At 49.0% G+C, this 23,481-nt stretch overlaps 1 protein-coding gene across 1 annotated transcript; it reads left to right on the plus strand.

Moving 5' to 3' along the window:
• The first annotated feature begins 1,804 nt into the window (after window positions 1-1,804).
• Window positions 1,805-23,458, plus strand: SCD (stearoyl-CoA desaturase). The gene is made up of 6 exons (XM_057425741.1): window positions 1,805-2,076; window positions 5,570-5,855; window positions 13,493-13,623; window positions 17,016-17,221; window positions 18,319-18,551; window positions 19,770-23,458. Exons 1-6 carry the CDS (start codon window positions 2,050-2,052, stop codon window positions 19,967-19,969), a joined length of 1,083 nt encoding a protein of 360 aa, XP_057281724.1. The 5' UTR covers window positions 1,805-2,049; the 3' UTR covers window positions 19,970-23,458.
• Window positions 23,459-23,481: the final 23 nt, after the last annotated feature.

A 23,481-nucleotide genomic window follows, 5' to 3' on the forward strand; every position in this document is an offset into this window, starting at 1 on the left:
TCAGAAAACTTACTCCTGTTGTGTGGAAGCAGCCTGACATGGTGTTAATTTCAGAGGATGACAAAGTTTAGCTGCCCTGTATGTTCCCTTTTAGCCATGCTCCATGTCTGAGGAAAGAAGCTGGTGGAAAAGGAAATGTCTCTGGTGGGTATGAGTACCTCCAAAACTGCAAACCTTGAATCCCAGAAGCCTCACTGCCATCCAGTCATAGAAAGTAAGTAGAATCTTTATTTAAAGCACTGTTTCTCCCCAGTGTTCAGTAGCCCTCAGTAGTGTTAACCAAACATTTGATGGAAACTCTTAAAAAGGGACAGTTAAAAGTCCCTCACTGACTCAGGTCAGCTTTCACCATACAGGAACATCTTCTGATGTGGGCCCTCTGTTTCAGTACTGTGTCTCAGGAGGTAGGCAAGACTCAAGTTCGTAATGTAAAACCTAAACACAGACTCCTCTCAGACCTCTTCAACCATCACAGTGAAATGAAAAAGGAGAGACGTATTTTCCCCCTTTGATGGACACCTCTAAATCTGGAGAACAACTGGGCTACTGTTATTTTTCATTGTCACTTTTCCCTCCCAGTGATTACAATGCAGTTCACTTTTGACAGCTGCCACTGAATCAGACCTGCTGTGTCTGAGTAGGATCAGCCCAGGGACAGACTCTGCAAGATCTTGGTTGTCCATCTGCATCTCGTGTGGTCAGCTCCACCGCTGCAGGATAGCTGTCCAGACAGGATATGTGTGAAGGGATATGAGCCCAGTTTAAAATGGCTTTTGACATTCCAGTTCCACTCCCAGCATGACTCATGTCAGCAGGGGACAGAGATTGAATGCAGGACACACCGTAAGTGGGGGAAGGACCTGAAACAGGTCCTGGTTCAGGTGATGGCACTAAGACACTTGATGCTAAATGCACCATGGTGAGGCTGGGACAACTGCTCCAGTCTCTGCCACCCACAAGGTCTTATTTGTGAGGGCCCTCTTTCACTGTTAATGGTGAAGGTCTCCTTGGGATAGAGCTTAGATTTTCCCATTGCTGGCATTAGGAAAACAGCTGATAGCAAACTGAGCTGCTCCTTTTTCCTTCCGCCTTCTGCCAAAAGGCACTGTTTTCTGGGGGAAAACAGCCAGGATTCTTTTCAGAAGGTTACAGCCAGCATTTTCCATGTTGAGATAAACACCTACACAGATACACGTGCTTATCCAGATACAGCTGTGGGTGTGCTTTTCTTTGCAGTTCTGTATGATTTATATATACATTTGTGTATATACATACACACATACATATACGTATATATATAAAATGTTAACCAAGCAGACTGCCTATACAAAGCAGATGTGTGATGCCAAAGCCCCTTCTGCGCTCCGTAGCCGGCTGGGAAGGGGCACGGTGCTCCTCCGCCGCCCCCCGACACCCCTCACCCCTCGGGCGCCTCCGACTTCCTTAGAGGCAGCCCCCAAGGCGGTATCGGAGACTGCGGGGTGCCGGCAGCCGCCCTCCCAGCGGCGCTCCCTGGGACGTGCGCGCAGCCGTGCGCACAGGGTGCGCGCAGGGTGCGCGCCGCGGGGAGCGAACAGCAGATTGCGGGCAGCCAATGGCGAGGGCAGGCTGAGGTGGCACCAAATTTCCCGCAGCCAATCGGCTGGAGAGAGGGAGAAAAAAAAAGGGAAAAAAAAAGCAACATAAAAAAAAAAAAAGCAGCAGGCATCATGCGAGAGCCTGGCCCGCGTCATCCTCCTCTTCCTCAGCATCCTTCCTCCCGCCTCCCGGCCCGCCCCGCCCTCCCCTCCCGGGCCCGCTCGCCGCCCGCCGCGCTGACCCTGCTCATCCCAGCCTCGGGCAGAGGGTCAGCGGGAGGCCGGGGCGAGGAGAGTCCAACCCCACGAGCCGCCAAGCGAGCAGCCCCGCTTAAATACCTCCGCGCCCGCCTCCCCGAGCCGCACAGCTCGCCGGGCGAGGGGCCGACAACAAGCAGCCTCCTCCCGTCGCCACCGTCGGGGACCTGCGCGCCCGCGTACCGCCGCTGAGGAGCAGGGACAGAACGGCCGCATGCCTGCTCACTTGCTGCAGGAGGAGGTAAGCGGGGGGCTGCCGGCGGGACCGGGGGCTTTGTCTTCCCCTCGCTGCTTCCTCCATTTCCGCAGGCTCCGGCAGCGCTGCGCTGCTGCTGTCTTGGGGGAAAAAAGGTCTGGCCATCCACGCGTGTTGCGTGCGCTCACACGTATGCACACATATGTGTGTGCGTGTGTCCCCTTCGTGCCGCTTCTCAGTCATGAGGTGAAGTCATTCGGTGCTAGCTGAAGACATCACCCGAGCCTTATGGGGAGACGTGAATGAAGCGGGGATACCCGCCTCTGAGATTAGCTCCCCGGAGCCTGTGCCCTCGGAGAGACTGAGCATAAAATACAGTTTTATCCTGAAAACATCCATCTAAGCGTGCTGGCAGGGGCTGTTCAGGAAAGCCTTTTGTGCCAAGAGGTACTAGGGGTTTCGGTAACACTCATACTCCGGGTTGCATCTTTTTAATTTTATTTTATTTTAGTTTTTTATACGAAAGGGCTTTAACTTGCAGTGTTTTCAAGCCAAATGTTGCAGCAGGGAGCGTTCTTAGGTCAGGCGCAAGGTGAAAGCAGGCAGCTGCCCAGATGAAATGAATGACTGTGTCTTCATTGCCTGAGCCAACCAAGCATACAATAGGGAGACTGCCCATTTTTGGCTTAAGAAGGTCTGAATAACAAGCCAGCACCAGGAAGATACACAGAGCTGTTTGATCTTCAGAGTTCTTATTTTTGCCCCTCCTGGCAGCCACTCTTTGCCCAAGGGGAGGCAGGGGCTTGATTCCTGGTATTCCTGTGCTCGCCTTCTCATCTTTCCCCCTTTTATCCGGAAGAGTGGAGGTAAAGCACAACCTTGCTCTCTTGCCTGTTGCCAGCATGCGGGATCTCTCCCGGCCCTTTTGTGCAGGTGGCCTGACCTTTCAGGGATGCTGTGATATGAATAATTTTACTCCTCTTCCCACCTAAAATGGATGCCAAAGGCAGTGTGCTCAGCCCAAGTTTCATAGTCTTGGCATGTATTTTGGGGCATATCCTGGAGGCTGTAAAGAATCCTGTCCCTGGGTCACGTTGGGCATATTCAAATATACTGGACCAGAGATTCAGTGCCCCGGGGCCCCTGGACTGAGCCCAGTGTCAGAGCCTTTGAGCTGCAGTTGGTTGTATAAGATGGCTAGGTGCCAGGATCACCTATGGTGTGTTCAGTGCTGGGGAGGGGTGGTGGAGGTGGGGGAACACATCTGCTCTGCAGATGAGAGCTGTGAAGTCACTCAGAAATCAGGGAGAGCTCATGAGAATGATTTAGCTGGCTTCCTCCCCCTCTCAGCCCTAGACCCCAGATCAATCCCCATTCCATTTTCCTTGGTAGGAGATGCAGAAGCCACCATGGCCATAAAGGGGTCAAAATCCTCTTTCATTACCCCCTCACTTCATTGGTCTCCAGCTAAATAGCTGCCCACTCTCCCTCTTCCCCCCATTCTCTCCCCCACCAAGTCTGTAACGGTGGAGCTGTGTTCATAGCCTATTTGATTTAAGAGTAGTGTATATGTGAGAAATGACCAGTTCACCAGTTTACACCAGTTCAGTGTATTCCAGCAGCATGGGTGTGCTGGTAAAATTCCTCGTGTGGCTACTATGACTCTGGAAGAAGCCTTTTTTTCCCTCTCTGCTGTTTTCTTTGCACTCTCCCTCCCCCTCCCACTGCCCCTATGTAACTTTGACAGTGACATAAGCTATCGCGGAGGACAAAAATGCAACTCCAAGCCCACATTCTTACTCTGGAAGCAGCATGTCCATATGCGGAGTGTTACCCATCTAATTATACCACCAGATCTCTGTTGGGAATTTTTCCTGCATAGACAAGTCTTAGGTCTTTTTGGTAGATTGTCTTCCAGCCAAGGAAGAAAATAGTGCCTTCCTTCCAAAATGCCAGATGAGAATATCTGACACTTTGGAATGGACAGGACTTTTCCTTGCCTAATCTCTGGATTAGAAGCAATTTCTCATGGCTCTTTTGGTGGGGGCTTGGGGGGTGTGTTGCCTCTAAATTCTCCACCAACTCAGAGTATCATATCCTCAAAACATTAAGTAGGAAAGCAGGCAGAGACAGCCTGTAGCCTGCATGCAGAGTTGCCGGGCCCAAGCTCCACAGCTGCCTGGGTTCAGTGAAAGCAGCAGGATACTTTGTGTCCAGGTTTTTTCCTTTCTAGCCTTTGATTCCAGAAGGAAAAACTTAAGAGATCTCTCTCTGTAGAGATCATTTTACTTCCCAAGCCTGGGGAATCTTTCAGCTTTGCTAGCTCCTCCCTGTAGGAAGGTATGTCTGTAGCCTTCTAGTTTCTACCCTTGGGAAAGGGAGGAGTTGGGGTGGCCACGTAAGCTGCCTGGCCTGATTTTAATGCCTCCCTCAAGTAACTAGGCCATGGCAGGTCGGTGGTCTCTTGTGACTCCTGGGTGCCTACACGGCAATCTACTGTTAGTTCAGGAGATGTTTCTATTGGGAAAGGAGCTTTCCTGCTTGGCCATGCTCTCTCCTGTGGCCTCAGCTCTCACATTCCTGCTGTCTGACTTTTAGTGCCCCTTTGCACATGGAGGCAGCAGTGCAGGCCAGAGGGATGTGTCCTTTCCAGGTTCCTGGTAGGTCATAGGATGGGGACAGCATGCCCTCCCACCGCTTGCATCCCACATGCTTGGTACCCCTGGGGTTGAGCTCCATCCAACGCTTGGGCTCAGGCCTGACAAAGGGCTGTGAGCACCAGTAAGCACGCGGCTGTCATGATGGAAATGGAAATCCGTTATTCAGGGTTCAGTGACATGTCTCATTAGGGTCAGTCCTGCCTGCTCCTTTTGTCATGCATGCCTGATTGGGCAGGCTGTCCCTCCGCCAGGGCAAACAACCATGTGTGGAGGGAATGGTGTCACAGTTATCGGTCAGAGCCAGGAGCCAGGCTGAGCCAACTTGCTGCTTAAAACTTCCTCTCTGCATGCTGGTGGCCTTGGCTCAGAGGATTGTCTTCCCTTGCCTCAGTTTGCCTGTGGGTGGAAAGCGGGACAGGGATAAGAGGCTTAGCAGTAGGCGTGGGATAGAAGCTGTAGATCTAACTGGAAGTACATCGATTGACTGCTTCCATCCATTGATTTCCAAGCATGTTGGTCTTGCCACATCCCAGCCTGGAAGGTGAGGCCTGCAAATGATCTCACCAAAGCCACTGGGGAAAAAAAAAACCTGGCTTTCAAGTCCTTTTCTTTACTTTCTGTACCCTGGTCACCATTCACCTCCTCTCTCTGGAAAGACCAGGCTCCCTTTCAGGCCATGACTCCATGGGAGTAGAGTAGGCTCTTCCTGGTGCCAAGGGCTAAGCTGAAAGAATGGAGCCTGCCAGGTAAACTGCAGGCTGCGAGTTTTGGAACTGCCAAGCCTACAGGCTCGTGTTTCTATTCCCTGCATTGGTAACCACAAACTTCTTGTTTTGTTTCTTTTCTTTCTTGAAAATGTCCACTGCTGCCTCTCCAAGGAGTTCTCCTCCGGTTCCAGCACCACCACTGTCGGCACTGTCACCTCCCGGGTGACCAAGAATGGGGATGCTGTCATGGAGAAGAATGTACTCAATCATGAGGACTTGGCAGGAGACCGGGGCATGATAGATGATATCTTTGATGAGACCTACCGGGAGAAAGAGGGCCCCAAGCCTCCCATGCGATACGTCTGGAGGAATATCATCCTCATGAGCCTTCTCCATTTAGGGGGCCTATTCGCATTGACACTGATACCTTCTGCAAAGATCCAGACATTGGCATGGGGTAAGCACATTCCTCCATTTGTTTATTGCCATCTGCAAACCCCAAATCTGTTGGGTGGCATTTTGTTTTCTCCTCCAGACCCACAGACTCAGGGAGAAAAAAGGAGGAAGTGGAGTTCTCTTAGAAGAAGCTGCTCAGCCAGCTTTGTAGCAGCTTGTGGGAGGGCTTGATAATGTTTCTAGTAAGGTCATGCATGAGAGGGGAGGATTTGGCGGGGGACTGCTTGGCTGCTTAAAGAACAAACTTGATTCACAGGCATTAGGCTTAGAAGTAGCCACTTGTGGGAGGAAGCACAGAAAATGTTTGATGGAGTACTGTGACAGTCCCAGAAAGTTAGGAAGAAAGATGCTAGCAACAGCACTTTAAGGGGTGACTGGGGAGGTGAGGTACAGAGCATGATTTGGCATGAGGCTGCTGCCCAAAGATAAGAGCCATTCCTGTCCTTACCAAGGGAAGGTAGATCCACACAGCCTCCACATGTGTATGAGGAGAGACAAAATACAGTTGTGCTGGAGATAAAAGTCAAGAATTAAGTGTGAAGCTCAGGTCTTTTGTCATTCCTACAAAAGCACAGATTAGCCCCCATAACCTCGGAACTAAGCCTGACAACTTTCAAAATATAAATAAGCAGCTCTCCAGGCAGCGAATTCCAGTGGAAAGCACAACCCAGCAGAAGGTAGCTAGGCGAAGCTCTCCCTTCTCAGAGACCTTGCCCTGGGCAGGAACCAAAACTCCTCTTTGAGTGTCTGAAAGGCAGCTGGGCGCGGGTCCCAAGCTGCAGGGGAGCTTCACTTTCCACCAGCCTTTGTGTGGACCTCTGGAGGAGTCAAAGCCAAACAGCTCCCAGTGGGGAGGTCGAGACTTTGTGTCCAGCCCCTGCCTTCCTGTGAAACAGAACATCCTGAAATGAATAGCGACAGTTTAATTTGAGACCTGCTGGCATGGCTTTTGCTGTCAGTGGTGCTCCTGCAGAGTACTCAGCTGGGAGCAGCACCCTGGTCAGGCCAGCTGTGCACAGGCCCTGGAGCAATCCACAGGGTCTGTCACACTGTCAGTGTGTCCTCCCGATGGCTGTGAGCAATAAGCATCACAGTGGGACTGGGAACGAGATGGCTCCATTGCACAGCCAGACTGACTCTTCTCCTGGACCATCTCAGGCTCTCACAGGCAGAGGGGATGAGCATCATTGGAGGTCCCTGGACTTGGTCAGAGGCAAAAGCAGAGGCACCAATGTGTTCCCTGTGTAGCCAGCATGGCCTTTTTCTGGGGGGCACATTAAGAAAGAAGACTTTGCTGGGCCTTTCCTGTGTGAAAACCTGACAGGCTGCACTTTTCTTCAGCGTGGTAGCGCTGGGCAGAGCATACAGCCTCAGCGTGACCTTGGAGGAGCATTCCAGGGCTCTCAGTCCTGCTGTGAGTCCCATGCCTGGGATCGCAGCTGGAGGCTAGGCAGTCAACCTTCAGGGCACTGGGGCAAGGTGAGTTTGGTTTACTGGTTTCATTTCAAGCTGCTGAGATGCACTATGATTTCCAAATCCATCCAGCCCTTCTCACTGAGCTCCCCTGAGATACTCAAGTAGTCTTGAGTATCTTGATTCAGAAGGTTAGTGCTGCTTTGCATTCTGGTAAACCCCACTCACCCCAAAATGGTCTCTGAGGCAGTCTTTACAACTATGTGCTTGTTCAAGATGTCTGTATGGCATCCCATGGCATTTTGTGGGAATCTGCCTTGCTTTCTACCTGATGCCAGTCCTTCCTGCTCTCTTCCTTCAGTCAACTCTGATGTGCCAGGCTGGATGAGGCTTTGAGCAGCCTGGTCTAGTGGAAGGTGTCCCTGCCTATGCCAGGGGGGGTTGGAACTAGATGATGTTTAAGGTCCTTTCCCACCCAAGCCATTCTGATTCTATGAAGTGCCAGTTGCTCTCCTGCCGCTGTGATGCACTACAAGACTCCTTGGTGGCTTCTGGAGTCACAGATGCTCTGGGAATGGTAGATGGACGTGGAATTCGGGGGGACTGCACTGTTCTGGACTGGCCGAAGATCCACCCTGCCCTACCAAAGCTGGAGTAGCTCCACAGAGCTCCCTGTTATGCATCACTGGCACCTGTTCTAGAAAAGAACTATCTTCCATGCAGCCAAAAGAGAGCTTTCCCCAACAGTCCATTCTCCTCTCCAGTGCTCCTCCATTCTCCTCCAGATGAGAGCTCAGACACTGATCCTCCACAGGTCTGGCACCTCAGCAAGACTTCCAGCTCCTTCATGCACTGCCCTTTTCCCTCTTCATACTTTTCTTTAGCATATACAAGGCATTTGTGGCTGTCATTGCAGCGACTTGCTGTTATTTCCCCAGCACCCACTGGTAGCAAGGAGAAGACTTTGGTTCCCATTTTACATACAAGGATAGAGCAGCAAAGACTTACACTGCTCCCGGCAATACAGCTTGGGCTTAGGGCAGAGCAGCTCTCTCAGTGGTAGTTCTGGAGCTGCTGGGGTTTTTGCTTGTTTCTTTGTTTGTTTTTCAGATAATTTCTTCCTTATGCTATGTACATATAACATAAAATTAATATGGCCCCAGATGTTCTCTGCTGTGCTGCTACAGGCAGCTGTGATGCCTGGTAGCTGACTATCTGCCTTCTATATTATATTATAAGGAGCAGTCCCCTGGTTATACCCTCTTCATCCAGGCCACTGTCTCCTTGATGTTCCTGTCCCTCTGAAACCAGTTATATTGGTGACTGTGTCCTCTTTTGTTTTCATTTCACTGTGTGCTAATTCCTCTTTGTCTTTCAAGCTCTCCAGCCTTGCCTTCATCATTGTTTGCTGTTCAGCATTGCTGTGTGCATTGTATCCCCTGATCTCTTTCTGGTACAGAGCTTCCCAGAACAAGCTGGGGCTGTTGATCAGGTGAGAGCTTGCCATAATGAGAGCTCTCCAAGCCCTTCCAGCACTGGCTTTTTATCCAGCTCCCTTTCTATTTACTGTTTTCTCCACTGCACTTGACGAAATCTTGCTCAGTCTTTTCAGGGATCACAGGCAGGTTTCACATCATTTGCCAAACAGCACAGAGACTGAGTCTAGAAGGACAGGATGCAAAGGGGATAGACAGTTTCTTCTCTAACTGCTTTGACCCTCCCTGGAAACACAATTTGTAGATTGTCTTCCTGGCCCTCTGGTGCAGCAGACTGACAATATTTGTCTTAACCCCTGTTGGCCTGGCCAACAGTGTCTATAAAACAGTGACAGTTCCTCCTGACATAGTGCTCATGTGTGAATGACAACACCTCATCCCCCTTCAGTGTCAGCAGTGCCAGAAGCTTGAGTTGATACCATTTTTTGTTGCTGCATCCTCTTTGGTCCCAAGAGAATCTTGATGGATAATATAGGCAAATCTGACAGTCCAAAAATCTCACCACCCTGGATGTGTCCAGCAAATCATTTACAGAAGGTTTTTGTTACATTCCATCAAGACTGTGTTGGCAACACCTCCCCACTTAGTGTCCTCTCCAGGCTTAACTAGCGGATGGTGTGCTTCTCCTCAAGCGTGCAGGGGAAGTTAGGTTTTAGCAACAGAAGCTCCTATTGCTTCCTCTAAACACTGTTCCCCTTATGCTGCCTGCACATGTTTCCTTGCTCTTGGTATCCTTCTTCTGAGATTAGCAGGACTTACCTGGGTAGCAGTGACTAGGAGGCATGGAGGGAACAATCTAAAGCTGTGGTTTTCCCTTGCACTGAGCAAGAAGCCCAAGGACACCTGCTGGAGCAGGGACACCTCTTCATGTAAACATCCATGGTGTTAACTGTAGGTGACAATACCTTTAGCACATTCCTGGCTTCCCCTCATAGCTTGAGGTCTGAATCTGGGCCCTAAAGAGGTAAAGGATAGTGAGTCATACAGACAGGACTGAACCGGGAATATTTTGGGTGTAATTTTTGAAACACTGAGTGCATATTTCTGCCAGTGGTCATAATTCTTTGTATCCCAGTTAAATGTGTCATTGGAAACATCACCGGTGAGTTGACAATCTTTTGGATCTTGGATACTTCAAAACATGGTGTGGAAGATGTCTTTGAAGCCTCAGCTGATGGAGTCCCTAAGTCCTTCAGTTTGGAGCAGCATCACAGGGCAGCTGTGAGAATCTGTGCTACTTTATTTCACCTTCTCTACTCTTTCCAATTTCATTCTTACTGGATGATCTTAAACGAATTTTTCTTCTTCCCTGTGACAGATGCTGATTCCCTGGCTATGCAATGATCATTATTGTACCTGTTTGCAGGGATAGCACTCTGAATCATTAGGGAGCTGTATTCATCTGTTTTCCACCAGACTTACTGTCACAACAATTCTTAGGCGTGGCTGACGGAGCTAATAGTCCTCAAGTAGGCTTTAGGGTTCTGTGGGGCTGGATGCCACATAAGCATAGACTGAGAATCAGCTCCTTTCACACAGAAAGTGTCTGGTTCTTAGATAAACTGCAACTGCTGCATATGGGCAAGAGGCAAGGCAGCACAGGATTATAACTGGAGAGTTGTGACCATTGCAGTGGCCTGCAATGCAGCTCCAAGAGAAGTCAACAAGCTGCTGAGGCTCATGGGCTTTGGATGAAGAACATTACTGTTCTATGCCAGGGCACCCAAAAGCAGGGGGTACTTTCCCAAATTTTTAACAAAGGCTTTCAGGTAAGGCTACCCAAAAGCAAGTACTGGTTTTACTGGTTTCTGGGTCTGTTGGTGTCCCCACCACGACTCTTTTGTTATTCCTTGTGCTTGCTGATATGTCTTTGTTGCCGGTATCATCTTCTCCTGAAGGGGATATCTACAGGCAAATTACCTGTATAAACGAGATACAGATGAGTTTCCACCTGCAAAGCTTAAATACCACAGTCCTCAGCCAGAGGCATCTTCCTGGAGGCCTCTTTCACCAAAAAATTCCCAGTCAGTGTGTGAGGATTCACCAGAGAGGGAAGCCTGAACTGAGGGCTATAGATAGGGCCTGTATTCACTCAACCTGGCATTTATGTTCTTGTGCTATTGAAGACCATGAAAGATTGCACAGTTCATTTCTGTCCCCAGTGCACCATTAACACATGCCTACTTGCCCCACAGTGGAAATCTGGGCTCTTTCCCTAGCAAGCTGCACCACACATCCAATGCAAGCTGCTGTTGTTTATCCTGGACTCCCTGTATGGTGTTTTTCATAGAGTCTGTAGAGGTTGGAGTTTAAATCCAGACTCCTGGCTCCCACTCTCAGCTCTGCTGTAAACTGCTTGTCACCCTTGGAAATCTACCTCAGCTACTGAGGTGTGCACAGTAGGTATAAAGTTGCCCAGAGGTGCTATGAAATGTGGTTTGCAGGGTATAGCTGTTTATGATCGAGGAAGAATGGTGGTGAGTCACACTTCTGCTGCTAGTAGGAAGTGCCTGAAACATCCAGGAGTGGGTTTCGTTGTTATTGTAGTGTCTTAGACCAGAGAAGTTCTGCAAATTGGAGTCATATGTTAAGTGTTTTTTCAAGGTTTGCTTTTCTGTATGAACCTGTGGGGATAGTGACTGGTTTAAAATGGGATTTAAAATCTAAGACAAACAGCTGGTCATGAGCTAGTTCATAACTTTCAAGTCCACATCATGGAGCTTCAAGGGGTTCAGCATAAGTACTTTCCTGTCATTAAGAGGAGACAAAAGGGAGACCTGCTCCAGCATCCCTGCCTTCACCCCTTCCAGGCTTGGATAGCTTTTTGAGCTTTGCTCAGCTCTGTTGTTTATTGCAAAGGCCAGATCCCGCTTCATTTGCATGCATTTTCACCCCTCTTCATGTCCTTATAAATCAGCTATAAGCAGTGACTGCTTGGCCCCTCCAAGGGACCACAGAGGTGCTGGGAGACACGAGGCAGAAGTATGCTGGTCTGAGGCCTGCGCTGCATTTGGCAGCAGGTGAGAGAGCCACAGGAGAAGATGAAGAAGGGAAATCACAGTCAGACCAGCAGAGAGAGAACATCACTGTTACACAGTGGGATGGGAGTGAGGAGGGTTCATGGAAGTTTATGGGGCCAGAACAGGATGTTAAATCAGCCAAGACAGGCTTTTAGCAGATAAGAGATGAGGTTTGGAATTAAAAGGAGGTGACAGGAGGAAGAGAGAGCAGAGGATGATAGAAATAAAGCCTGGATTATTTTGAATGAAAGAACAGGGTAACAGTGCCTTGTGCATGTCTCAGGTCTCTGATTTCAGACAAGTTTCTGGCAGAGTATCTATTTTTCTGGGTTCAAGATAAGCTCGATTAGAGCCATTTGGCTGGACTGAATAGTATTGTCAAGCATTCCAGCAATTCCTCTCCATGGGTTTATGTGTAAGAATAAGGAGCTGTTTTCATGATTGATCCAATTGGCTGAAATCTGCAAATTTTACACAAAGGGAAGAGTTTTTCCCTAAGGGACTGATAAGAAGGCATCCTTTACCCCAGGAGACTTAAGATGGATCAGCTGACCTATGCACAGATGTCCCTCTCAGTGTCTGAGCTTGCAGGGCAAAACAACTGTTGAATGCCCTCCATCATTCCGCCAGATTTCCTGACCTAGAAGCTTCTTAGAGAAAGAGTTAATTTTCAGATACAATTTTCTTCTTATTCCCAGTGTCCTAGTGCAATGCTACTATGACCTTATAAGTGTCTTTTCTCCATTTTAGCTCTAGGACAGGATGCTGGGACCCAGGTTATATTCCAGAGGTCTCACAAGGACATGTGGGAACACACAGCCCAGGGTAGACAGAAACACATGATCCAGAGGGAAAGGGATGTGGCTTTTTACTAGCTGTCAGAAGGCATACCTTCTGACCTGTGTGGTGAAGGAACACATGGAGCAGCCTCGAAGCCCAGCCACATCTGCTTCTGCAATGGGCATGACTTGCAATGCCCGTGTCTGCTCTCACAGTGAATTGTTGGCCTTACATACATGGTGCTGGAGCTGAGCAGATGGGGGGGGGGCGGCAAAAAGACCCTGGAATGGGAGCCTTTAGGCAGATTTTAAGTGGCTGGTGTAGCTGAAGGTGAAGCCCAGGCTTCAGTGGGATGGTAGGTTAGATCTTCTAGCCAATCTTCTAGCCAGCTTCTGCTTAGAAAGAGAGCAGAAGAGAAGCCTACCCCTGGGCTTGAGTCATCCCCCCAAAGAACTGTAAGATCATCTACCACCACGAGGTGAAAAGAATGCAAATGAGATTTAGTGAGGAGTGGTGAGAAAGGTTATTATTCAGGGTGGGAGGGAAGGGAGAAGCTGTTCTGAGGTGGTCTGCAGAGCTGTTACCACAGGGCTATACGGAAGCAGTCACTTTATACAATCTTGATAATCCTACATCATGACAGATGGCACTATGCTGAAGAACCAACCCTTGTGACAAGTCTTGTGGAGGAGAGCCTCCTCCCTTGTCAGAGTTCAAGAACTGAAGTGATTTTTTACATGTTGCTTATGAAGCCTGTTGTAGCTTGTGTACTCTCACATTGATTTTCATTGCCCTGATCTCTGCTCTCCATGGGTTCCTCTCTTGCTTATATAGCTTTGGGGCAAGGCCTGCCTTTGTGTTGCTCTGCCTGAAACTCTGCTGCAGGCTGACTTGCTCTAACTGTTGTACCACTTTCTTTTCCTCTCCAGCTTTTCTGTGTTTCCTGCTGAGTGCTCTTGGGATAACAGCTGGATCTCACCGCCTCTGGAGCCATCGGTCCTACAAAGCCACGCTGCCCCTGCGGATCTTCCTGACTATTGTAAACTCCATGGCCTTCCAGGTAAGCACCTCCTCCATATGCCTCTGTTCCTCAGAAGGATTTGCTCCCCTGAACCCCTGTCTCATACGTGGCACAAGCTGATGGAGAGATTCCTCCCTCCTACTACCTCTTGTTAGGAAACAACCTGTCTTTTCCATCTAATATGTGCTAGAGATTGTCTCCACTTTGTCCCATCAGAGGCTGACTCTGAGAGGAACTGGGTGAGGAGAAGACGGCCAACACCAGGGCTAGGAAAGCTCTCCAAAGCAGGAATGTACCCTTCCCTCCAGGTGTAGTCTCCCTATGCTTGCTCCTGTTCCCATGAATGTGCTAAGTGCGAAGTGCTCTCCTAGTGTTACCTCACCCTCCTCTTGCTGCATGGCTGATAAGGGGGGAAACATCTGCACAGCCCAGGCAGTCAGGCTGTGGAATTTGCTGTTGCAGAAAGACCAAGGACTTACTGAGGTTATGCAGTTAGGGGGACGCGTCTCTGGTTCAGAAGAGTGATAGTTATGAATAACCCTGTTGTAAGTCACACCACTGGCTCCCAGAAAGTCACCCCGGGTCAGTGATTTTTCAAGGAGAGAAGGGTTGAGCTTATTCAGAGTGGCCCAAGTGACTGTGGGCAGCTGATAAACACCTCAGGATATTGCCTAACCACTCAGAGAGTACTTCACAGTCCACACAGCAAACAAACTGGGACTGTAAAAGAGATGGCCTTTCAGAAGTCAGAGTGAAAACCCAGATTGGCACAGCACAGAAAAATCCTGGTGGCCTCTTGGGTTTGCTGCTGGGAGGCAGCTGTAATGGCACTCTGTCCTCCAACTGTGCTTGAAGGGACTTCATACAGGCTTGCTCGTCTGTAGGAAGTAGTCAGGAGGGTGGCAGGGTGCATCACTTTCTGCTAGAAAAAGGGGAAGAGAAAAGCATCAGTGCTGTGCCCCTCAGTAATTCTCCGGCTGAGGTATGGGGGAAGGGTAAAGCCCAAGTAGACCAAGTATTTTAGAGACATTATCTTGTTTCTCCCCACTGTGTAACCATAGAGGATATCACTTCATTGACATTAATGAAAACAGGCTGGGGATGGAGTCTGGGTTTTTTCTTAGCCTTGAAAAACTTTCTAAAACACCACTGACTTTCCCATTCTGTTAGTACCAAACCAGTCTTTCATGAGGAACAACCAAGGTGCTGATTCCAGCATCTGGTCCAGCACTCAGCAAGAGAACAGGATGGGTTGCATTGGCTAGTCCTGTACAAAGACCATCTTTCTTTCACAGGGTTATAAGGCAGAGGGGGAAAGAATTTGCTGAGCTATTGCTGTAGTGGACGGAGTAGACAAAGATGAGAGACAGACAAATATTTCAGCTTCAATAGGAACTAATCCGAAGTTTTACTGAAAATTCAGGACTGTTCCCTGTGTATTTTTTTTTTCTAAACAGTTACTTTCAATGAGATCCAGAGGAGGTTTATTTTCAATTTATCGCCTTCCTGTTAGTGGGAGCAGCTCTGAGACCAGACCAGTAACTTTTAAGGCCAGAGAAGATTACCTTATCTGAGGTCCTCCAGAAAATGCCTGTTGGCTGTTCAGGGATCTGAGGCTTTTGATTTCAGAGAATTTGGGAAATGTGCACCTAGTCACCTCTTCCACCTGCAAGACAGGCAGCTGCAGCACAGCAGAAGCTCTTCTGGTTATAGCCTGTAGCTGGTAATTCCCAAGGAAGGAGGCATTCTCCTAGGTTTTGCTTGCCAGGAAAGCTGTGATGTTCAGACAGGGTTGCAGCAAGAGGTGGTCCCAAAGTAAGAGCTATAGAAAGATAAAATGCTGGGCTTTCTCATGTTACATGACACTGTGCAGGGTCTGGAATATGAAAGGGAAACCTGGGGCACAGGTAAAACATTTCCTACATGGGTACTGGTTGTATTTTTCTTCTTACTAGATAGGGAAGGCTGCTGAGCTACCCTCTTCTGAGGGAACGCTGAGTGGCCATGCTCTAGCTAACAGCAGTGCATAGATCAGATACTCTGAGGTGTTCAGGATTTGGCTGGAAGGAAGGCAGCTGTTCCCAGTATTTGGAAACAAATGACAGTTGAATCCTGGCCCATATCTATCACTGGCTTATTGCATGGCCTGCAGGTAAATAATGTTATCTCAGGTTAACAAGGAACAGTTACAGCACTTGAGAGGGACTTGAAGAGTTGTTTCTCTGCTACAGGCTTCCTGTGCAGATAAGTCTCTTGGTCTTTACAGGCAAGAAGTAGGGATGATTATGCCACTTCTCTACCTTCAAAGTGTTTTGAGGAAAAGTCCTATGTACTTAGTACATTAAGGAGCCATTTGTGTAATACAGGCAATAGAGGTGGGCTTGGATCTCTGTTTCACCAAAATCTTGGTATAAAGGAATGAACATAGGCTCATTAATATCTCCTCTTAAAACTGGCCAAAGCAATCATTTCGTAATACAAATGATGGAAGCTTTGACATTTTTCAAACTATTGATTTTCCAGCTCAACAGAATGGTTACGGGGCTGAAGGGGGATGTTTTTGACAACTGTCATTGAAATGGTGTATTTATTTTATTTCTGAAGAGGGGTCTTAATTTTAAGACTGTTTTGATTTCCAATTGAATAAAAAAATAACAAAATCATTGCCCCAAGTTTAACAGGTCTGATTTGGCAATCCCAGGAAAAGCAAGGCAGGCTGACCCACAGAAAATGTCAGGGTGAAGGCAAGGGGCAGGTTGATCAATCCCAGCTGGCACTGTGTAGGGTTGGGGACAAGTGACCAACAAGAATGTGTGAGGGAGGAGGCACTGACTGGCCACTGGCAGGGGTGGAGGAACAGGCTGACCAGTCAGAGCCTGTGATGCTGTAGAGGATGTGCAAACCAAAGCTCTAGGTTAGCCAATTGAAAAGATGAAAAGGCAGCCCACAAAAGAAGCAGATTTCAGAGAAAACTGAAGAGTTTGAGCAAAGAATCCCCAAACTTTGTTTTAAAAGCCAAAAATCTCCAAATGCTAATGAAAGATTAAAATGACTGATACAAGGGGTAACGGGTTAAAACTTAAACAAGAGAAGTTTAGATTGGATATAAGGAGGAAATTCTTTCCTGTTATGGTGGTGAGGCACTGGAATAGGTTGCCCAGAGAGGTTGTGAATGCTCCATCCCTGGCAGTGTTCAAGACCAGGTTGGGTGAGGCCTTGGGTGATATGGTTTAGTGTGAGGTGTCCCTGGCCATGGAAGGGGGGTTGGAACTAGATGATCTTAAGGTCCTTTCCAGCCCTAACTATTCTATGATCCTATGATTTTTTCAGGTCAGTGGGATTTGGGTGTCTAAATGTTTTAGGCCCTTTTATCAATTTGAAGGAAACTTCTCCCGCCCTGGCCCTTAGTCTCCACTCCTGTTGCCTTGCAGAATGACATCTATGAGTGGGTCCGGGACCACCGTGTCCATCACAAGTTCTCCGAGACAGATGCGGACCCACACAATGCCATGCGGGGCTTCTTCTTCTCCCACATCGGCTGGCTGCTGGTGCGCAAGCACCCAGATGTCATAGAGAAGGGCCAGAAGCTGGATCTGAGTGACATAAAGGCTGACAAAGTGGTCATGTTCCAGCGGAGGTGAGTGGTGGGTTCAGCCTCAGCACAGAGCCATTGTGGGATGGAGCAGGGACCCCACAAGCACTTTTGATGGAGCATGGGGGGATTAAGGGCGTTGTGAGAAATACGAGTCTTCAGTCTGCCCAAGGCTTTGCAGCAGGATGAACTGTGAGAAATAAGTTGTGCCACTCCTACAGGAAGCACTCAGTAGCTAGTGATGCCTCCAGCCATCCCACACCTCTTTCTTGCCCACCTATCCTTTAGCATCTTGCCAGCAGCAGGCTGAGCTTCCCTCCACAAAGCACCTCCATGCCTTCTCCGCACACAGCCCAGCTGCTGCTTTGGCTGGCCCACAGCCCACCTGCAGGTGCCTGCGGGCCATCTTTGGAGATGATGTGGTGTGCCTTCCAGGAAATTACTCTGGCCCCTCTCCCACAAGTCTTCTGGAAACAGTGTGGTGAAAGAGGGGTTGAAAGTGAGGACATGAAAGAGGCAGTAACTGGGAATGACAGTCTTGCTTTGCTGGTGCCTCTTGGATGGGGTATCTCTTAATTCCCTGGGTCTATAGTGGAGATGATCCCCAGAGGAGGTGGTCCTGTCACTAGGGCTGCAGGGATAGGCAACCGAATCCATATAGTAATCACCCTCGGGAGGTCCCTAGTTCAATCCCACACACATCACGCAAAGTTTATGGCTTCCCTCCTTTTTGTGCCTGTGATTTTTCTCATGGGTGATCAGAGTGGTTCAGCTTTCTCTGCTCCCATGCCTTTAGTGTGAGAGACCCCACATGCTCATCTGTTTGATGGCAGAGGAGGCCAAAAGCAGCAGCTGGTGTCTGGACTCATGGTGATTGGGATATTGCTTTGTGCACATGTGAGACTGAGACAGGGAGAACAGGACTTGACTTTGAGTTTCCTGACTGGTGATAAGACTTGGGAGTCTGCGGGCATGGCTTCTGCACATCCAGGACAAAAGGTACAGGTCTTAGGAGTGAGGTATTTCTGCACTCAATTTTCCCTGTATAGCTGAGTGTAAATCCTCCAAAGGGAGGACTGAACCAGCCCTTGCTGTCCTGCTGCCACCACTGAGCGCTTTCCTCCTGGTCCCTTCCTTTCCAGATACTACAAGCCCTCGGTGGTGTTGCTGTGCTTCATGTTGCCCACCTTAGTGCCCTGGTACTTCTGGGATGAATCCATCACCATCAGCTTCTTCATTCCAGCCATCCTGCGCTACACCCTAGGGCTCAATGCCACTTGGCTAGTGAACAGTGCTGCCCACATGTTTGGCAACCGGCCGTATGATCAGTACATCAACCCACGGGAGAACCCCCTGGTCAGCCTGGGGGCTCTAGGTATGTTCAGCATCCATGTCTTTTGCTGTGGGTATACTGTAGAGTGTGGACTGCCCTTTGGGACTGAAGCTGCTTCTGTGAAGTTCTATGAAAGCAGGTGTCCCTATTTTCCCCTGCACCATTCCCCTTCAGCCTTTGCATCCGGGGGTGTTTCCCAGGCTGGCCAGTGAGTACATAAGGGCAGTGGGGTTATCAGCTCCCACCAACCTCTTTCCAGGCTGGAAATGACTCTGCTATACTTAGCACCTCCTTATCTCATAGCAATATTTTATCTACCCTACTTGAAGGTCTCTCTGCCACATTCACCAGACTAAAAAACCCATGTTGCAGTCTCTGCTTATCTGTCTTAGATTTGTCAATTTGAAAACCAGCAGATGCACATTTGGACACGTTCTCTGGGCAGCTGATGATTTTGGAGGTACTTGAGGATAAGACAAGCCAGATCATCTCATGTGTTTTCTGAAATTTTGGGGCCTAGGAAAGTATACCCCAGAGTCAGGACTTGCCCTGATCTGTTCGCCCAGGCCCAAATCCCAAGTTGGTTTGCATCACTGTATATCACTGGGGCTGCACTGATTTCCACCTCTGAAGGATCTGCTCCTGGATTTTTAGCAGGGAGGGGTTTGAACTACAGAGACTCAGGACAATAGGGGCAGGAGTCCAGGCGATGTCACTGAAGGGGTGAGGGAGCACTGAATACAGTGTTGTGCATCTGGAGCAGATGGTTGCTGATGGGTAGATCACTTAATAGAAGTCTGTCTGCATTATTCCCATCAGGAAATGTCCTTTGGATTTGGCATTAGGGCTGCCAAGTTTTGCAGAAGTATTTATTAGGCTTGCTTGCTGGGGACTTGCTGCAGGTCTAGCTGGTAGCTGAACCACTACTAGGTTTCTCATGGTGGCAGAGGAAAACCTGTTACAATTCCCCTGGTGTTTTGGTGCAATCGGTGAGCCAGGGCCTTTCTCAGTTCCTCGCCACATATTCATTTTTCAGTAAAGCACCATAGGTCCTCTGTGACTGTCACTGCCTCATGTGGGCTAGCCTGGGCATGCTGGAGCACACCCAAATGAGGTGGGGTAGATTGCAGAGGCGAGAGGGGCTGAGAAGAGCCTGGACTCAATCCAGAGCCTGCTTCAGGAATGTGGTGCTTTGGGCCAAGTTAAAGGGGCCATCAATCTAGAGCTCTGCAACATCCTCTCCCTGGTCGTGTTTTGCAGGAGAAGGCTTCCACAACTACCACCACACCTTCCCCTATGACTACTCCACTAGTGAGTTTGGCTGGCGCTTCAACTTAACCACAGCCTTCATTGACCTCATGTGCCTCTTGGGGCTGGCCAGCGATCGCAAGAAGGTCTCCAAGGAGGTCATCCTGGCTCGGAAAATGCGGACTGGAGATGGGAGTCACAAGAGTGGCTGAGTTCCTGCTCCCTTCACACACACATCCACACCTCTCCTTCCTCCTTTTTTCTCCCTCTCTCCCTTCCTGACCCCTCTGAACACGCTGGACAAAGATTTAATGTTCTGTTTACTGACTACTGAATAATGCTACCAGTTTGCTTACGATAATGAGTTTTAACCCCCCTTCCATGCTGTATTTTACACGATGCACTTAAGATCTAGGACTCTGCCTTTTATAACACAAGGCCACCCCTTTCCCTCCTCTCCTTTCTGTTCTTTCTCTCCAGCCCCTCTACCCCAATTCCCACTGCTTTATGTCGTCCTAGTCTCTCCCTGGCATAGGAGCTGGTTGGAAGCAGCCTGGGGGAGGTCCACTGCAGCCGGCTATATACTATGGAGTTAAAGGAAGCCTGTACCAGCCAGCTGAAGAGCCATAGTCAGTGGCCCCCTCCCCACCACCTTCCCCCCAAAATTCTTTCCTCTGTCCCTCCTTCTTTCTCAGGGGCTGCTGACAGATGTGGCATGGCTAAACTCTCCCTGGGAAAAGTAGCCCCATTCACTTCTCTTGCCATTGGAAAGAGATGTCTCTTGCAAAGTGTTCTCCCTCTCATCCCTCTGCACAGCCTGTCTGGCTGGGGAGGCGAGAGCCCCCAGAATCTCTCAGAGCTCCAGCCAGGTCCATCAGTGGCCAGGATGTGTGGTGGCCACAGTAGGCACTGGAGGGGGGAGCCTTGGTGGCCTTATTACCTCCTCCCCCTGGCATCACAGCCTCTCTCCCTGCACTGCCTGATGTACCCTGTGCCACCAGGGACTGAAGGCAGAGCCACAGTGATGAGGGGGATAGTTGGAGGGGTGTGCCACTGGTGCCATAGGATGGCACCAGGCTGGGGTAGTTTTGTTCACCACCACCACTGAGAATTTTGCTGGCAAATAGGACTTTGCCAAAACAGATAAGGGGAAAAGGATGTAAACCAAAGCTCCATGGCTGAGTTAAGCTGCTTTATGTGCTGGAGAAACAGGGTCCCCGCTGGGTGGCAGGCAGATGTCCTGATGTCCATGTCTGCCCTGCACATCCACATCCTGTGCTGAGTGCAGGGACAGCGTAAGGGAGCACCTGCAGGCATAGGGAGGAGAGTATCTGCAAGAGCATCCCTCCATCATCAGGGGCTCCACTCAGTCGATAAACAAGTGCTTGAGAAGCACCAACATGGGGCCAGGCGGCACGGGGGCTCAAGGGAGTCAGGACCTCCAAGGTGAGACACTGCTGCCAGTGTCTGCCAGCTCCAGGCTTTCCTGCCCAGGGTCCACTGGGGTCATTTGCCATTCCCTGCTCCTCCCTAAGTCCCTTATCTTGCCTCTCAGCCCCCTCAGCGGGCCATCTCACCACCTCACTCTTTCACTGGCGAGACAGGCAGCGAGGGTGGCTGCAGAAAGGTCAGTTATATCACTGATATGATGTGGGCACGAAGCTGGAGAGTGCTGGGGAAAAAACCCTTGTGTGTGTTGTTTCCTGTGAGTTGCAGAGACCACAGGTTGAGTTCAGGCAGTGGGTTAGGTTCTGGGCTTGTGGCCCCTAAGCCCATCACTGGGCTGAATGTGCTTCTTTTTTCCCCCTTAACTCTCCCCATTACTATTAATTTTTATTATTATTATTAGTTGTAGTAATAGTATTGGTTTTGTTGCTTAAATGCATCAAATGGAGCTGGCGGAAAGCACAAGAGGTGGCTGGAATGAGGTGATACTGGACTGGGGTTTGCAGCATCTCCCTTATTCAGGCAGGCCATGGAGGGCAGAGACAGAGCAGATGCCAACTTCCTCACCTCAGCTCTGACACGTACCACACAGGCATGCTTCACAGGAGCGAGTCTGCACCTTTGCTTTCTCTTGCTGCTGTGAAGCTCACCAGGAGCTAGGACAGCCTATGATGTTCTCCTTAACAAAAGCACGCTTGTTACTCAGAAAAGAAGTCTTTCTCCTCTCAGTTTCTCCCCCCGCTACCACCATGGCCTTGTTGTTGCTCAGCAATGGGACCTATCAAGGTTTTGAGACATTAGCAGCTATGTGGTGTTCAGCCAAGGGTACATCAGGGAGGAATAGAGCAGGGAGCCCTTCAGTTCCCAGTGTTAGAAGATAGCATCCTCACTGCTCTGGGGCTTGTGACTGCCTGGAGACTGGCTGAAGCAAAGGGGGTTGTGGCTAATATTGTATCTTACCACTGAAAAAGAAGAAAACGCCCTCTAAAAAAGGAAAAACACTGTTAGCTCTGTAATTGCAGGCTGGCTTGGCCACAGCCTACATCTCTCTGAACTCATAGAAGTCTCCAGAGAGGATGAATTTGCTTCTGCCAGTAATTTGAAATGGGTATGGGGAGGGGAGAAGGTAAGGAGAATGACTGCCTTGCTCCTGGTGCCCTTAAGGTGTTGTGTGCCATACCCCACGGTAGGGAAGCATGCTGTGACATGCTGCAGTATTTCACATCCTCTCAGCAGAGAAGCAGGGTTTGATATCAAGGGTTCCTTTGAAATTTCAAGTACTGATTTGGGTCCATAATCTGGAATTAGGGTGGAAGCTGAGGAGTATAACCAAACAGTCCTGGTGTTTGCGCAGTCAGTTTAACAGTAGACTGGCAAATATCTCTGGGTGCCTTAAATCTTTCTTTAATATACATAGGAGTATTGACAGCTATTTGCCATAATTTTTTTTCTTTTTGCTGAATTATGAACATTCGAGGGGTTTCTTGATTATTTAATTGCCTACATTGAACTGTGGGTGCAGGTGATTTTGAATGTATTTGAGTTAGAATTTTTGTTAGATTAAGAAACAGATACAACACTTTAAGTAGAACTTTGAGATATATATATATATATATACACCTATAAATATATATATATATTTTTGGTGGCATGTTTGTATCCTGGATGCGTTGTCTGTATGTTTAGCTTAAATGAGTCTGTAAGAGGTGGAAGCAGAGAAGACAGCAGTGGGACCTTGTAGCTAGAGCAGCCGTTCTCCTGGGACTTGTTCCCAGCTCAGCTGCCCACTCACTGCGTGACTTGGGACAAAGTCAGTTAAAAGCTCTCGGTGCCTCAGTTTCCCTATCTGTCGCAGGGGGTTACACCCTGCCTCCCAGCAGTGCAGTGAGGCTGAGCACAGAGGAGGGAGGCATACATACCACACGCACACCGCTGCTGGCAGAAGCATGGACTGGTTTGTTTTCCAAAACCATTCCCAGCCCCGCTGGTATTGTAAAGCGCAGATGTCCAAGTGTTGGGTGTTCAGGGAAGGATTGGAAAGTTGAATCTGCACATTGTCTAAGCTCTGTCACTGTTGAAATGTGAGTAGGATACGGTTTTTCACAGCGTAGGGATTTCTGCATAGTAGTATCTCTGTTTTGTGTACTGGAAAAGAAAAACAACTTTTTGAAATAATTTCTACTAATATGGAAACAGGTATCTGGTTGTGCTGATCTGAAATTTTATTTGTTCATAATAAAAATGTTACTTTAAAACTTGTTGTGCTGATGACATTGTG

This window comes from Pezoporus wallicus, unplaced genomic scaffold, assembly GCF_028554395.1.
Source record: "Pezoporus wallicus isolate ANWC-B61680 ecotype Strahan unplaced genomic scaffold, APGP_CSIRO_Pwel_v1 contig_7892, whole genome shotgun sequence".
NCBI lineage: Eukaryota > Metazoa > Chordata > Aves > Psittaciformes > Psittacidae > Pezoporus > Pezoporus wallicus.

Coding starts and splice junctions, on each gene's coding strand:
- SCD (XM_057425741.1), top strand. CDS start 2,050: ATGCCTGCTCACTTGCTGCAGGAGGAG. Junction 5,856..13,492: donor GATCCAGACATTGGCATGGG/GTAAGCACATTC, acceptor TTTCCTCTCCAG/CTTTTCTGTGTTTCCTGCTG. Junction 17,222..18,318: donor GTGGTCATGTTCCAGCGGAG/GTGAGTGGTGGG, acceptor CTTCCTTTCCAG/ATACTACAAGCCCTCGGTGG.